This window comes from Ciona intestinalis, unplaced genomic scaffold, assembly GCF_000224145.3.
Source record: "Ciona intestinalis unplaced genomic scaffold, KH HT000134.2, whole genome shotgun sequence".
In the NCBI taxonomy this organism is placed as follows: Eukaryota; Metazoa; Chordata; class Ascidiacea; order Phlebobranchia; family Cionidae; genus Ciona; species Ciona intestinalis.
The window spans coordinates 132,328-147,817 of NW_004190456.2; the positions used below are offsets into that span (position 1 = coordinate 132,328).

The 15,490-nt window shown below is 37.2% G+C and overlaps 5 protein-coding genes across 5 annotated transcripts; 2 read left to right on the top strand and 3 right to left on the bottom strand.

Moving 5' to 3' along the window:
• Positions 1-45: 45 nt before the first annotated feature.
• LOC100186557 (protein LIAT1-like) lies at positions 46-1,919 on the top strand. Its single transcript, XM_026838970.1, has 2 exons — positions 46-656; positions 1,004-1,919. Exons 1-2 carry the CDS (start codon positions 500-502, stop codon positions 1,525-1,527), a joined length of 681 nt encoding a protein of 226 aa, XP_026694771.1. The 5' UTR covers positions 46-499; the 3' UTR covers positions 1,528-1,919.
• A 1,191-nt stretch (positions 1,920-3,110) lies between these two features.
• LOC100181799 (superoxide dismutase [Cu-Zn]) lies at positions 3,111-4,037 on the bottom strand. Its single transcript, XM_002122490.5, has one exon. It carries the CDS (start codon positions 3,730-3,732, stop codon positions 3,268-3,270), a length of 465 nt encoding a protein of 154 aa, XP_002122526.1. The 5' UTR covers positions 3,733-4,037; the 3' UTR covers positions 3,111-3,267.
• Positions 3,819-6,333, bottom strand: LOC100184184 (putative amidohydrolase YtcJ). The gene has a single exon (XM_026838969.1). The coding sequence runs from the start codon at positions 6,282-6,284 to the stop codon at positions 4,689-4,691; it is 1,596 nt and encodes a 531-aa protein (XP_026694770.1). The 5' UTR covers positions 6,285-6,333; the 3' UTR covers positions 3,819-4,688.
• A 6-nt stretch (positions 6,334-6,339) lies between these two features.
• LOC100179391 (pre-rRNA processing protein FTSJ3) lies at positions 6,340-9,301 on the bottom strand. The gene has a single exon (XM_002122855.5). It carries the CDS (start codon positions 9,242-9,244, stop codon positions 7,010-7,012), a length of 2,235 nt encoding a protein of 744 aa, XP_002122891.1. The 5' UTR covers positions 9,245-9,301; the 3' UTR covers positions 6,340-7,009.
• Positions 9,302-12,713: 3,412 nt separating this feature from the next.
• LOC104266660 (sodium/potassium/calcium exchanger 2-like) lies at positions 12,714-15,142 on the top strand. The gene is made up of 3 exons (XM_018816069.2): positions 12,714-13,338; positions 14,191-14,279; positions 14,872-15,142. The coding sequence occupies exons 1-3, from the start codon at positions 13,107-13,109 to the stop codon at positions 15,091-15,093; spliced, it is 543 nt and encodes a 180-aa protein (XP_018671614.1). The 5' UTR covers positions 12,714-13,106; the 3' UTR covers positions 15,094-15,142.
• The last annotated feature ends 348 nt before the right edge of the window (positions 15,143-15,490 follow it).

Sequence of the window (15,490 nt, forward strand, 5' to 3'; positions counted from 1 at the left end):
TAAGGGCCCACCGCTTTCGTTTTCGCTACTCACATACACTTGTAAGGATTCCAGTAGTCTGTTTATTTAGCTGCTCGCCGAATACAATAAATTTGAAACAGCGCGCTTCGAGACATAAAGGGTTTCTGAGTAAACACTCTTGTAAGGTTACTTGCTATAAGAAGGAAACGTAAAGGGTATAAATATTTTAAGCAAAGGTATACTAAGCGGCGATAAAGCCTGTTATTTATGTATATAAGCGTATTTCTAAGTAAAGTTCTGGTTTTAATGGGCATACTAGCTAAAATATTGTACTACAACTATTTTAAGACCTAAAATATAAGCATATACAGAGTATATCGCAATATTTAACCAAGCATCCATTGTTGTGGCCCAATCGCAAATAAAAAAGCTCAGAAACGTTAATTTAATGTAAAAATAAAACACTGCAACAAACTAATTTGCTTACCAATGCAATCTAGGACATATTTCTCAAATTATTAGGTTTGTAGAGTCAAATATGGACGGAATAAACAATGCAATTGTTGGAAGGAAAGCGATCAGTTCAAGTGGTGTAGATAAATTAAAGAAGAAGAAGAGAAAGAAGCGAAAAATTAAAGAAGGAAAAAGATCTTCAGCATCCAGCACTTCAGCTACAGGGAGTCCGGATTCAGAAGGTAACTACACAAATATTGCTTGTGTTATTTAAACATTCTCTGTATGCGGTTAATCATTAAATCACAATTGGCTATTACACGCTTCACTACACAAGTAGTTCTTATAATGAAGGTTGTTTAATGCTGACACAGTCAATCATCAAATGGTATGGTGGCCCAAATAAATGCTTGTGTAATATTTAATGAAAGTCATTTAGAACAAATATTCATTAAAGTGTCTTTGTACTGAACAGGATACTTTCGCACCATGTCGACTTCGGTTCCATGAAATATAATGTGAACACAAATATAAAATAACAGTTCAGAAATCAACCTAAATAATGTATTAATGCCCGTTGTTCCATTAGGTCGAGTCCGTCCACACAAAGCAAGATCTGCTTTATCCTGTCCACCCAATATTAACCAGCAGTCAAAACGAAATGAAGCAGATTTAACGGACGTTTGCGAACAGTTTAATGAAAGCTTACGATGGTTTCCTTACATTCTGTCAAATTCGAGGCCTTTCAGGGACCAAACCAAAGCTTCTACCGCAGAAAGTGAAACTGAGGAAGAAGAGAGAATCGCAGTGTATAAAATGAACCGTAGGAAGCGGTACCTAGCCGCCCAACAAGCATTACTTGCTTTATACCCTGACACAAACAACGTTTATGCTGGTAACACCGATGACATCCATGACAGCAAAGATGCTGCAAAGCCGATTTCTCCGCGTCGATCGCATTCAATACCTGACAACACATCATCCTACACTCCAACCACAGAAATACCAAAACTACGGCTCCAAAGTCCGAGACAAACTTGTGAAACTTTCGACTTAGCAGTAAAGCCACTCACGACCACCCTTGATAATGCATTAGTACAGCAGGTTCTGTAGCGTTAATACAACTTATTATTATTCTCATATGTTACTGACATACCCATTAAGCTGTTATTGTTACATTTGCACAAAGAAGCGCTTCATAATTTTTAATGTTCCCCCGATTTTAAAACAAAATATTTTTCAACCATATATATGCAATGTCAATCCAAATGTGCGTTTTAAATGGGCTTCACTTAACATGAACTGCCGTGTTTTTCATGTTTATAACCCCCCCCCCCCTTTTTTTTTTTGTTTATAAAAGTTATGAGACAAAAGAATTATACAAGTGATGTACTGCGTTACGGCGTGGCAGGCAAGCATCAGTGATTCATATTTGGTCCTTTACTTTAACTTGAGTTGACTCATTATTAACAGTTTACTTTTTCAATAAACCCGTTCTCCCGAAATGCGTAATTTCCAGAGGAATGAAACCACTTACAAGTGGCTTCAAGCACGCCAAGCGTTGCGTTACAAATAGTGGAGTGGTTTTGAGGTGTCCTGTTGCTTTCACTGCTGGACAACACGCGTTTACCATCTATTGTATACAAGGTACTCAACACGGCATTAATCTTGTTTCACCTTCAAATTATGGGTCATCGTGTTGACAAGATATCTTGCCTTTATAACAAAGTTGGGCAAGTGTAGAGTTACAATACTCGAGGTGATGCCAGCATATCAAGATATTGTATCGCACATAGATATACAAGCTACCGAAACATGAGACGCGATATTTGCTTTTTGATAACTGACGCCAGTGAGTCACTATCTGTGAATACATTCTACAAACACGGCACTGAATACACCAAAGAGACAATACTACCCTTCAACGATTAATTAATAACAACTTCCAAAACAGGAAGCCAGAAACAACAGACAAGCAATGAAGGCACTGCCTACAAATTAATATTACTATCACGTTTAACATTACATATGTTTGTATGTTCTGTATGCTGTTTATACAAAACCCACTACCACATTCAAGTTGCATTTAAATTGCAACGTAAATGTTATATATGGGTTTTAGTTTTGCTGGTACCTTGTAAAACTGCAACATGGCAGATAAATACAACATACCAGCACAACCAATTACACATATTAATGAACCACATCTCAAAAGCCACGATTGTTGACAATTAACGTAATTTTTAATAGCTGCTAACTGTTCAGATTAGATAATCTATGTATACGTCAGACGCGGTAGAACAGTTGACTGCCTCTAACCCAGAGGTAATGGGTCAAGACTCGTCGCTGATACCCAAAAAGTAACATACTTAAAAACTTGTAGGGGCGCGAGGTGTACAAAACAGAACACCGGTGTTATAATGGCTGTTGTTTCCGGCCACGTGAGATAAAGTAAGTTACATTCAACCATATCTGTGCAACCATGCCGACCAAAATATTCTAGTTGCTCCAAATGCAACAGGAATTGTTTCTATGGCTATGGGTAACAGCATTTAAAATGGTTGCTTTAATTTTTATACTCAACATTAATCCAGAGCTCTTCTAAAGGTTTGCATTCCAAAAGTGTCCCATATTTCCCAGATGGGATAACATTGCTTTTAAACCACTGCTTTACCTCTAAAAACACAACATATTAGTTTTGTATAATAGATGATAACTTTATTTCACCAAGAGTGTAATTTGCATTTGTGATTCCTATGTAACTTATTAGATGTATCTCGATTAAAGCAATTTACAGCAAAGCAAAATTATTTACAACATAATGAGTCAATTAAAGTTGTACTTGCATATCTTTTACTTTGTGATCCCGATAACCCCACACGCCAATCTTCCTCCAGCGTTCCCTGTTGTCTTGCTTTGTGGATGAGATGTGAGACCAAGGTCATCTACATCAGCGTGCACAACAACAGCTCTTCCAATCACTGAGTTAATCCCTGTAAGCGTGACGTACTTATCGCTGATGTTAACCTCTGCTACACCACTTGAATCTGCCGTCACATTGCCAAGGTCTCCAAAATGTCGAACCTCTGCCTCTGGTGCTCCGTGATCGCATTTCTGTGGGTTGAAATGACCCCCAGTGCTTGTGCAACCATTGGTGTGGTCTCCAAACTCATGAATATGAAACCCATGCTTGCCAGCAGCCAACCCTGTAAGCGATCCACTAATCTTACATGGCTCCCCGTCCCCAACTTGCGAGAACTTAATGGTCCCACTCACACTCTCACTTCCCTTCATTACACAAACAGCTTCAAGAACCATATTTATCGTGATTTATCGTTTTCCTATAATCAGAGAGATTAGCTAAACCCAAAACTTCTTAACCCTTTTTTGCAACAACCAAAATACTAAACATAAATTAATAGCAAAACAGCCACAGTTGACAATAGGTTTTGTAGGCACATGATTACTAATTCGAGTAATTTAACTTTTACAAAGCCAACCAAAACAGCTAGTTGTAATGTTACCAGGGTTAAGAAGCATTGCCTTATTAAACCAACAATTGCACACAGCAGAAATAAACAGAACGTCAGAACCACATCTAATATGAATGTGTTGCTATAAATCATATAAGCATTTTTGAACCATAAAACTACAAATATTGTAGTGCTGTAATTTAACAAACAAATGTATCTAAATAGTAAAAAAAGTAAGTGTAAAACTATATCTATAATATGCATAAGGTATTTGGGAAATTAGCAGAAGTATGTTTTTAGAGTTAGGCCTATTCCACTGTATATAAAAACTTTTAAAAAGTGATATAGTAGTACACTAAAAGCATCTAATAGACAAACACCCTTTTAAAAAAATTCTCTACTGAAATTAATTGCATAGAATTACAATTTACAAACTAAAAAGCAGCATTTTGCATAAAGGGCTAATTCTGTTTAGAAAAGTGGACAATGCTGTGGGCAAAGTCACCTAGTACGATAAGTCTAGAAAAGTGGGCAATGCAAGTCACCTAGTAATATAAGTCTACTCTACAAGAATATATTATGGACAAGTGAGATAAAGTTATTGCTAATAAAATACACAATTAGTACTAACTTTTGGCAGTTATTTTAGAGACAATAAGTCTACCACCTGACCTAACTATAAAAGTAAAGTCGTGCAGTACAACACAAAGTAAAACATAATGTAATTTATAAATTGGGGTGACGGTGACAGATAACCCCTTTGTTACGTCTATAAGACTATAAGCACAAGCTTAAGATTAATTAGGCTTCATACATGCACTTCCCTGCCACCCACACCTCACATATTTTAACATCTTTCAAAACCTGAGGATTTTCTGGCAAATTGAAAGGTACGCCATCATTCTCTAGAGGTACATCTAACACAACAAAGTCTGCTTGGAATCCTTCAGCTATTTTGCCCTTGAATGTTTCTGCCTTATCCACATATGCTGAACCTGTTGTGTATAAGTTAAGAGCTTCCTCAAATGTGAGACACTCTGATGGAATGAAGGAAGAATTGGATTTCTGATCAGTACGAAAAATCGCATCAAACATTCCATACAAGGGGTTGATGGATTCAACTGGACCATCGCTACTTCCACCACACACAATCCCATTATTCATTAATGTTTTCCATGGGTATATACATTCAAACAAAGCTGGGGGTAACTTGTCTCGTATCCACACTGAATCAGTTACGACAAACGAAGGTTGTAGTGTAGGTGTCACTCCACATGCTCGCATCCTGTTTAAAAGATCGTGCCGCAATATTTGGCAGTGAACGAACACAGGTCTTTTATCAGGGCTAATTTTCACTTTTTCCAAGCAGTCCAAAGCAATGTCCACTGCTCTATCACCTATCACATGCAACTCAGGTCTGTATCCTTTATCATCAATGATTTGTAATATCTTCGCCAACTGCTCCCTGTTCTGTAACACCACGCCATAGTTTTCTTTCCCATCCAGCAAAGATAGATACGGCTTCGATATGGCAGCAGTGTTGGTGCCTAACGCTCCATCTAGAAACACCTTGATGCAGTCACATGATAAGTTCTTGTAAGATTCATCCAAAGTTTGAGGAAAGTTTGGACTCCCCATATCAGTATACCAGGGTGCTATGTAACAAGCTATTGGCAGCGAACCTTCCTTAGCAAGCTCAGCATATTCATTCCAATGCCTCCTTTCAATAGAATGAACACTGGTGATCCCATTCTTCAAGCAATCATCCAACCCTGCTAAGATATTCTTCTTCTTCTCTTCACTTGACTCCGGGGGAACAACATTAGTCACCAATTGAACACCCCCATCTTCCCTGAGGACCCCAGTGAGCTGCCCAGCGAGATGATGACCCAGAGGATAACGATCGAGATGACCATTATCTGGATCTTTTATATCATTCGTTATATTCGCTACTTCCAATGCTTTACTATTAGCTACGATAATATGAAAACAAACTCTGTTTAAAAACACAGGTCTGTCAGGAATCACTTCATCGATGTCTTCTTTGGTTGGTATTCTATCCATAAACTCATGGTCCCAGTTAAACCCTTCAATCCAACCCTTGCTATCATCACCATCAATTGCAGCTTTCAGTCTCAGCTGCAGCTCTTTCACAGTTTTAGGAAACTTAAGATTCCATTTGCTCCGGAGTAACTTTCCGTGCCATGAAGCGTGGATATGGGAGTCATGAAAACCAGGAAAGATCCATCTTCCTTTTACATCTCTCACGTCACCTGTGGCCTCCGGAGCTTCCCTATCCCCGCATCCAACGATCTTCCCTGCATCTTGATCAACCAACATCCACGAGCCTATCCTCCCCTCTCCCAACCAGATCCGAGCATTTTTGAACAAAATCATCGCCCAGCAAAAATTATCTTACTACATGCAACACTAATGTAGATCGCTGATCAACCTATGATAAAAAAAAACATTGTTATCCTTTTTAACTAAGATTTAAGCAGAATCAAGCACCCACAAACAGATATTTTTTAAAAAGTTTCCAAAACAATTATTGATTAAAATAATATAAAGCAGTAGTGAGTTTGTTGCTGAAGTTATAAAGAATTTCACCTCTGTAAAAAATGCAAGAACAAATAAATTTGGCCAATGCTACAATTTAATCGAAGGGAACAAAAACAGTTGTTGGCACAGCAGTTCAAAAACATGTGATTATAAACTTAAAATAATGGTAGCTAGCTTGCAAAAATGCTGTAAAAATTTCAAACAAATTTAACCAAAGCCCCATTTATTTTGATCCAGCCCATAAGGCTTGAGGCACATTTTAACAATATAAATATAGTAAATCCCAAATATAGTTAATTCCAAATAGAAAAGCAAGGTAAACTAATTGGGAAATGCAGACTAACCAATTCCTTTTGACCAGCAGGCGAATATCAAAAATTAAATAACGTCATGAATCATGATTCAGATACAAAAACGCAGCATTAAATAATGAAAGAGCCCACACAACTGCAGTTCGACCATGTTTCTCTTATCCAGTTAAATTTAACTTGTTCTTTGAAAATTTAACATAGAAATTATTTTAAAATTTCAACATATTAGGAGATACAAGACACCAAAACTTATTTCCTTTTCTTCCCACCACCCGCACCACTTTTGCCTTTAGATTGTTTCGAATTCTTCCCTTGAGGTCGGAGGTCTTTTTTCATTCGTTTATCGACAACTTTGAACTTACCACTGACACCCGGTGGTCGTCTAACTCGTTTTCCAGTGCCCCGCTTCGCGAATACATACGTGGTGTTCTCTTTTTTCTTTTTTAGCAAACCTGCTTTTTTATAAATGTTCTTTATATGCGCAGCCTTTTCTTTAGTTGACATATCAGCTGTATCTGAAATCCCCTCCGCTTGTTTTCGTGCTTTCTCCATTTTCTTGGTTGCCTTTCTCTTCTTTCTCGCCTTCGCTTCAACAACTTTTTTAATCGTCCTAACATTGATTCCTTTGTCCTTGGAACCATAGAAATCCATCATATCTTTGGACACATGGTGTCGCAAATGATTTTTAACAACCCTCTTTTTCTCATCCTCCAAGAACCAATCGGGCAGAGCACATTCCTCGTCGTTAAAGGTATACCGGTTAAACGAATCATCAATCACATCTCGCTTGCGTTTATTAGAAGTTGCGATCACTGTTCCCAATGCCAGAGCTTCTGCATCCAACTTTTGAGTTTTTTGCTTCTTACCTTTAGTTGTTGTAACAGGTTTAGCTTCATTAAGCGTTTCTTCTACATCATAGTCGCTATCGCTATCGGATGAATCGCTGTTATACGCCTCAATCTTCTTCTGCACTTCAGTTTTCTCTTCTACCTCTTTCTTCTTCTTCTCAACACGATTTTCGTAAATCTTCCTCGCGGATTCAATTTCTTCCAACTCATCCAAATCATCGGCGATGTTCTCGAACTCCTCCTTTCCAAACCAAAGCTTTGTTTGATAATCATCTTCAACTTTATCTTCCAATGAATGAATGAGTGGATTCCCCTCATTATCACCCTCATCCTCCTCCTCCTCTTCCTCTTCCTCACTGCTCCCACTCCCCTCTTCATCCGATCCCTCTTCCAACTCGAACTCCTCCACATTCTCCATTACCGTTCCCATCTTCCGCGCAGAATTAATCTTCGAAAGAGCGAACAGCTCCATATCCTCCTGGCTGTTGGTGGAAGTAACCATGTTGCTCATTCGTTCGCGTAACTTTTGTCGCTCTTTTGTCACAACCTTTTTCTTTTTCTTGAGTTCTCTTGTTTCATTCTCTTGTATCTCTTGGATCTTTCTCTCCATCTCTTCCTCGCTATCAACTTCTTCTTCTTCATTCTCTTCCACTTCTTCAACCTGTGGAGCATTTAACTTTTGCCACTTTTTATGCCATTTTAAAAGCGTTTTGATCTCTTTTTTACCAAGACGTTTGATATCTTTGACATGCTCCTTTATTTCATCAGTCACGAGAGGATGAACTTTTTGATCGTCATCCTCAAAAACAATCTCGCTGATCTCGCTTAACATTTGCATTGGTTGGGAGCAACCAAGAAACTCCGAAACAGTTTTCTTCATGTACAGCAGATCCTTGGCTTCATCGCCATATCCCTTTGCCTTCTTCTTTTTTTTAGGTTCAAAATCAAGGATATTGACGGGTCTTGTCTTAGCTTCAACTTCTTGAAACACAGATTTTGGGTCAAAAAACTTTTTATCGATTTTATCCGGACTTTTAAACCCTTGGCAAACAACAAATATTTCGGCCGACACATTTCTTGAAGCTTGGGGCTTTGTGGCGTGAACTTTGTTAAAAAGTTGCCCGAAAATCCACATTAGAGCTTGGTAATCCTTGGACCTGAATACCTTTGTAATAAACCATCCTCCTTTGCACAGAAACTCAGATGCCAGCTTGAGAGCAGCGAGAGTCAGCACTGACTGTGAGTAAGCATCATGAAGCCAATTCTTACCAACATTAGGCGCTCCATCATGAAGGAAGCAATCTACCTTCCACTTATGGAGTTCCCGTCTAAGCTGTGTCCTGCAACTTTCTTTAGTGATGTCATCTTGGAAAGTAACACACTTGGGAACGGGGCGAATCGGGACGAGATCCACTCCGACAATGATACTCGACATCGGCATATGTTCCGATGCTACCTGTAACCAACCACCAGGGGCAGCACAGAGGTCCACGCATGCTTGCGACGATTGTAAGAAATTAAACTTTTTATTAAGCTGCAAAAGTTTGAACGCAGAGCGAGCACGATACCCAGTTTCTTTTGCTAAATGATAATATTTATCTTTACGGGCCTTCGCAACTTGCTTTTTCTTACCCATTGTACAAAGTTAAGTTGGCAACCTACACAATTGTACCTAAGTATAATATTAAGTTAATACATTAAATGGAGACTGGAATAATTATAAGTCTAAAACTTAGTTATGACAAATGGGCAGTGGGCCAACTCTGCCCTAAAATATCATTACCCATGGCGCAGCATCCTACAGGACCTCACCCACTAAGAATATAATGGTTTATATTAAATAGTTAAAGTTACGACTCATTAACAGATCATCACTTTCTTTTTTCACAAGTGGGCGCTCATTTTTTTATTATTATTTTTAAAAATTACACAAAGAAACACTTTAAATTGGTAATAAGTGTAAAACAAATTACTTAAATACTGAAAATACCTTTATAAATATATAAAACACTAGTAAGGACATCTTTCCCAAATTAGGTAGTTATATACGCTCTTTCGTTGTGTTTACTATTGTCGGCTCTGTGGTGTAACGGTTAGCGTGCCTTCATTTAATCTCTTTTTGTTTCGTTCTTACTGGGTTCGAGTGTGTAAACTGTAAAACTAACTGTTAGTAATTGATAAAATATTGAAATACTATACCAATACACGTTTTATATGTCACATAAACGACGTTTTTTTAAAAGTCCCCAGAAAATAATAAAAAAAAAATTAGCGCCCACTTGTGAAAAAAGTAGAGTGATGATCTGTTATTGAGTCGTATGTAATAGTTAAATCATAATGCTACCACGTCAAACTACTTTCTTAGTGGAAAAAATATTAACATTTGATTTGTTTAAAGTTTTTGTTGGCACTTATACCAATAAACTTAATATTAAAATTCAAGTTTACTTATCTGTTCCAACATCTTACTTATTATATCTTATAAACGAAGAGAAGGAAACTTACTCCCGAATATACAGTTGATATAGCCTCGCTAAATCGAAAATTCAAAATACGCAGTGAAACTGTAAACATGACAATCCTATATTATTCTATAGACTAGGTAGCTACTTATTTTCGTGGAATATTAACAATATTGCAATGTTTTGACCGAAAAACAAAAACACGCTGCTATAAATTTTACGCATGAGTAGTTTACAACTGCCCCACGTGACTTTGCAATTCTATAATCACAACGATTCGAGTCAGTAAACAAACAGCAGGAAAGCACATTATTGTTTTAGTTTCTAAACTTTTTGATTTCTACAACAAAAAAACGTTACGCGGTGTTTTAAAAACAAAGATGATATTTAAAACGTACAACTATTAACTACCAAATTAAAAGATGACACAAATCAACACACCTAATGTTACAGCAAAACTCTACTTTAAATTATACTTACGATTGCTAACACAGTGTGAGCGTCAATATAATGGTATAAAACTATAAATAATACATATGTATGTTTTATCATTGATAAAACAATGTATTCTGCAAGGTACTAAAACAATCTCTAGTTTGGTGCAAACACAACCGCAAGATGGTGGTAGAGATACCGTGTGATTTATTCAACAGAAATACATAAGAAGCATTAAGATATGCGTGTTATTATGTGTGTGTCTTATTTATCCTCCTGTGGCGGGGCAACGACCGTTGTTATAATATGAGTGTTCTGTTTCGTGCATCTTGAGCCCGCTTATGAGTTACCCTGTATGTAACTTTGTGAGTAATTGTTTTTCTGTTTGGCTGACAATTTAGAAAACCTCTATAACTATTGGATTGAATTAATGTATAGCTCAGTGGTAGGAAAAGTGTCGACCAAACACGATCTGATAAAATAAGTATTACAGATTGATGATCCAATTTACCGATGGAGACTGATTTACAGTTTTGCAGGAATGCCCATGTTACGTTAAAGGAAAACGATTTCGACATCTGCAAAAACTTTTATGCATCGCCATTTGCGAATTAATTACAACACAAAACGATCGCAATCACGTTGATTTACTGATCGATGCTTCTAATGTATAGTAGTCGGTGCCACTGATTACTCCATGTTGTATAATTGGGTCGTGGTCGTTCCCATGGGGGCCATGCTGCTGCTGTTATAAGTCTGGGGATGACGTGTGCCTGCCGTGAGTTAGTTTGTTGATTAAATGATCATTACTTGCGACGGTAGCTTCGATTAACATGAAGCAAGCCAGAGTTAGTTGGATTTGCAAAGTCAAGAGGTGCCAGACATATAGGCGGAGTCAATGGGTGCAAGATATAGGCGAGGCTTGGTATGCTAGGATAGATAAGCGAGTATTACAGTTCAGTTTGCGCATCTGCTACGGTGTGCATTTAGACAAATGTTTTGCCCAAGCATCTATTCTTTGCAATATAAATGACAACAACTTTATCCTCACGTGGCCGGAAAACGACAGTCGTTTAACACAGGTCTTCTATATTATAGATGCTTGGGCTTCTATATTACGTTTTTAAGTTGTTTTGTCCAATACCTATATATAATGTAAAATAGAGTTTCTTTAACATTTTCCCATAAAATGACCTTGAAAGATAAAAAACACTTTTTCAATTCTTTGTAGATAAGCTCAAAAACAAGTAGGAAATATAGTTAATTGCATTGTATGACAAGAAGTAATGGTAACTAATATCATACAATGCGAATATTTGTTTTTTTCCTCCTTTAAATGCGTTGCAGGCATATTGTACAAAAGAAATGCTGGTAACTAAAACATAACGAAACAACTAAAAATATAACTAAAACAACGTAAAATAACAGTTAAATATACGATTACCTTGTTTGTGATAAATCAACCCGTTCATGCTCATGATATATGATGCTTTATCCACGTGATTCGTTGTCATAGATGAAAGGGTGTTCGTCATATCATGGTTTAATGACGTCACGAAACTATCATGTTTCGTATAGAGGGGACACAAAGCCTGTATTGATGTAATTCATACTTCCTGTTGAAGCTCGGTTAGCGTGGCTTGATTGAGAATAATAATCGTGGATTCTGAGTCAAGCTTAAGCGTTTTGGAGTTTGTTCGTTTCGTTAGCATTTGAATTAGGCAGATGTTGTATTCGTATAATGATGTTGGGTAAGATAGATAATGTTAGCATGTAATGTTCGATGTTTCCGGATCGTGTTTTGAACAACAACGTTTTGTTAGGGCCGTGAGAATACGGTTATAATTCTATAACTTTTTGAGTTACTACTATAATTGAGACGAGGGAAGAAAATGAAAACATGGAGTATCAATATCTTATCCCATCTAATGTATATGGTTGCTTGGTCCAAGAGTTAAAGTTGGCAGCACAAGGTTTGTTTAGTGCTGGCCCAATCACCAGTAAATTAGAAATCATCAGGCTAAAAAAATCGATCCAATTACGCGAGGTAAAATACAAAAGACACCAGGGGCGCCATGGCCGCTGTAATAAGAAGAGACGGTGGAAGGAACAGTATATAGAAAGCGAACCTCTGCGGCATATTGCTTATGAATATTTCAGTGCACGGAGAGGTCCGTTAAATTAGTTGTCGTTATACAATAGCGCAATCCACTGCGACAGTCATCGCTAGTTCACATGTGATAATAATAGGAAAGGTTGTGTAGTGGTGGGGTGCGAAGGTAGCAAGGTTATTGCAGTATAGACCTTGTTTCCAAACGCCTATGTTAGTGTATACTGGCTGGTTGCATTTATTAGAACAGCATAAGTAAATATGGAAATTAATTAGACGGACGAAACTAGCCCGGGGCTTCGGTCCATTAGGATATGTTTATATAATGTTGCTGATGATACCTCTCATGTAATATTTATATCTTCAATGTTCAGATTCGTGTGGTCGTACTTTAAAGTTATTGCTAGGAATCGTTAGTGATGGATTGATGTTTTTTTCTATCAAGTTATATTTCAACATAAAGTTTGTGGTTGGAAATCTACTTGGTCGCAATGGTTCGCCGAAGGTGCGAGAACTTGTTATGGGGTGTTGGGTTTATAGCTGGAGTTTGTATCGGGGCATTGATTGTGACGCAATTCACGGACAACAATAACAATAATGACGTCACAATCAGAATAAGAAGGGAAGCGGCTTCTTCGTTCGTGAACGCGACAACAAATACTTCGTCGAAAAGCCAAGGGATTTACCCACACGATTACATTGACTTAGCAACGAGGAAAAAAGGTTAAAACACCTGTTTTTATGTTCTATAGTTAAATACAGTATTGTGGGGTAAGATCGATGCTGTTGTCACATAATATCCCATTTTTTTCTAATTGAGCTTTGAACAATTACCAACGTTTTTTAGAGATGCGAAGATACGGTTTTATAATTCGATAAATATTCCAAACTCAATGGCAAAATGGGACGATAAAAGAAAATAAAAATACGGCCCATCTTACCCCACCCCCGCACTATCATATTCAAAACAGATCATTAAAATAAACTTATTGGAAAAACATTATTATATTGTCATGAAAATACGAAATATTATGTGGTATAGATGTTATATAACTGTAATCTATTCCGCGAGTCTGACATTGATCTGGTGCTTATATGACTAGCGATGCCAAATATATATCTCCTATATCATACTATTTGTTGGACTTGGTTTTTGTCTGTTATTTCTCGTAGCACCAGATTCTCACTGTTGAATGTTATGTGTTATATTTTGCGAGTAATTGTGACAGGGATCTAAAATAAAGCATATTATAAATGTATGCTGTGTTAAAGCGAATTTAAGTATAAGGTTTTTTGTTATTTGCCACGTTAGGGACCTTGACCATTATTAGCTTAAAAAATACAAAGTAATTGGAATATACGATACGAATAAATGTATCGGTACAGTGGGGTAAGATGGACACCCTATAACATGAAAAAAAATCCATTTCCATTTAGTTATATAATATGTTTCTATCGTACCCCACTGTGGCAATATATTTATCCAGATCTCATTTCAACCACTGACATTTTACCGTGTTTCTCGTTATCTCGTACCAGCAGCATATATATAATTTATCTCATCTGTCATTCCAGGGGCGGTCTTACTCCACGTATTTGGTATGCTGTACATGTTTGTGGCGCTCGCTATAGTTTGTGATGAGTTTTTCGTTCCAGCTCTTGAGGTTTGTATGTTTTTTTATGACATTAAAACTATGCTGTATTGGTTTATAGTACTGTGGGGTAAGATGGGACAGGTTGGTATATAATATCCCATATTTCCCGATCCTGTTTTAAAATTAACATCGCTCTATTAGAGTTGTAAGAATGCGGGTTTACAATTCCGTGAATAATCTATATTTACTACCACAAGGGGCGATAAAGGAGAATGAAAACATGAACCATCTTACCCCAACCACGGCCTGCTAAAGATACTATACTCGATTATGGTGACGTGATACTTCGAAGTTTTGAGTTTGTGTCAAATGTTGACAAAATAATGAGTTAGTGGTTATAGGGTTTATTCTAAGGGATATTTGGTAGTATGGGTTAAAGGTTAGGAATTGTCAGCCTTAAATTTGCGTGATTGTTTGGCTCGTTACGGCGTGTTATTTGTATTGCAAACCGCAAAATAAGAAAAGAAAGTAGTAATTTTACTGCTTTGGAAAACAAAATCCAATTTTTCATTTTTTGTATAAGAATATACAATTTTGGCATTACGAAAAAAATCAATGAAATTTACATTAATTTTTTATTTTACTTTCGTCACGTGACCAGGTCATCACGCGACGATTGAAGATATCTGATGACGTTGCCGGTGCCACGTTCATGGCCGCTGGAGGGAGCGCCCCTGAGTTATTTACGTCAATAATCGGGGTGTTTTTAGCTAAAAGTAACGTTGGAATAGGTAAGTGGGATTTCTTATATACCTCGTGTATTTTAAGCTGTATTATGGCGTTTATAGTTGTCTTTAGGGGCAATGAGCCAACTCTAACCTAATCCCCCGCCGGAAAAAATGTGTATGTTTGGGTTACAGACCAACTCTGCTCTATATCTACTAGTGTGTTAGCGGGGTATAGTTTTTTTTTTAGTTAAAGGTGTTCCTTCAAAATACGTTAAATTCCTACCCCATCCCACTAAACACCTTACCACGCAATGCCCCTTACATGCGTTAATGCACTAAACATATAGCTTCTAAACTTTAAAATGCATCTTGTTCATGCGGGTTACGGGTTCGTGATGAAAAATTAGTCTATTTGAATGACGATGCCTCTATAAACTTATGTGCTAAATGTCTTTTAAGAAATTTACGTTGTGTGTTAAAGCCCCTCCTTTACAGTAGGTTATACAACTTGTCTTAACATGTACCTTATACTATAACATATATAGTAGGGGG

Bases quoted from the DNA above. Each gene is read 5' to 3' on its own strand.
- LOC100186557 (XM_026838970.1), top strand. From the start codon at position 500: ATGGACGGAATAAACAATGCAATTGTTGGAAGGAAAGCGATCAGTTCA. The intron at 657-1,003 runs GTAACTACACAA...TTGTTCCATTAG, and splicing joins AGGGAGTCCGGATTCAGAAG to GTCGAGTCCGTCCACACAAA.
- LOC100181799 (XM_002122490.5), bottom strand. From the start codon at position 3,732: ATGGTTCTTGAAGCTGTTTGTGTAATGAAGGGAAGTGAGAGTGTGAGT.
- LOC100184184 (XM_026838969.1), bottom strand. From the start codon at position 6,284: ATGATTTTGTTCAAAAATGCTCGGATCTGGTTGGGAGAGGGGAGGATA.
- LOC100179391 (XM_002122855.5), bottom strand. From the start codon at position 9,244: ATGGGTAAGAAAAAGCAAGTTGCGAAGGCCCGTAAAGATAAATATTAT.
- LOC104266660 (XM_018816069.2), top strand. From the start codon at position 13,107: ATGGTTCGCCGAAGGTGCGAGAACTTGTTATGGGGTGTTGGGTTTATA. The intron at 13,339-14,190 runs GTTAAAACACCT...CTGTCATTCCAG, and splicing joins CTTAGCAACGAGGAAAAAAG to GGGCGGTCTTACTCCACGTA. The intron at 14,280-14,871 runs GTTTGTATGTTT...TCACGTGACCAG, and splicing joins TTTTCGTTCCAGCTCTTGAG to GTCATCACGCGACGATTGAA.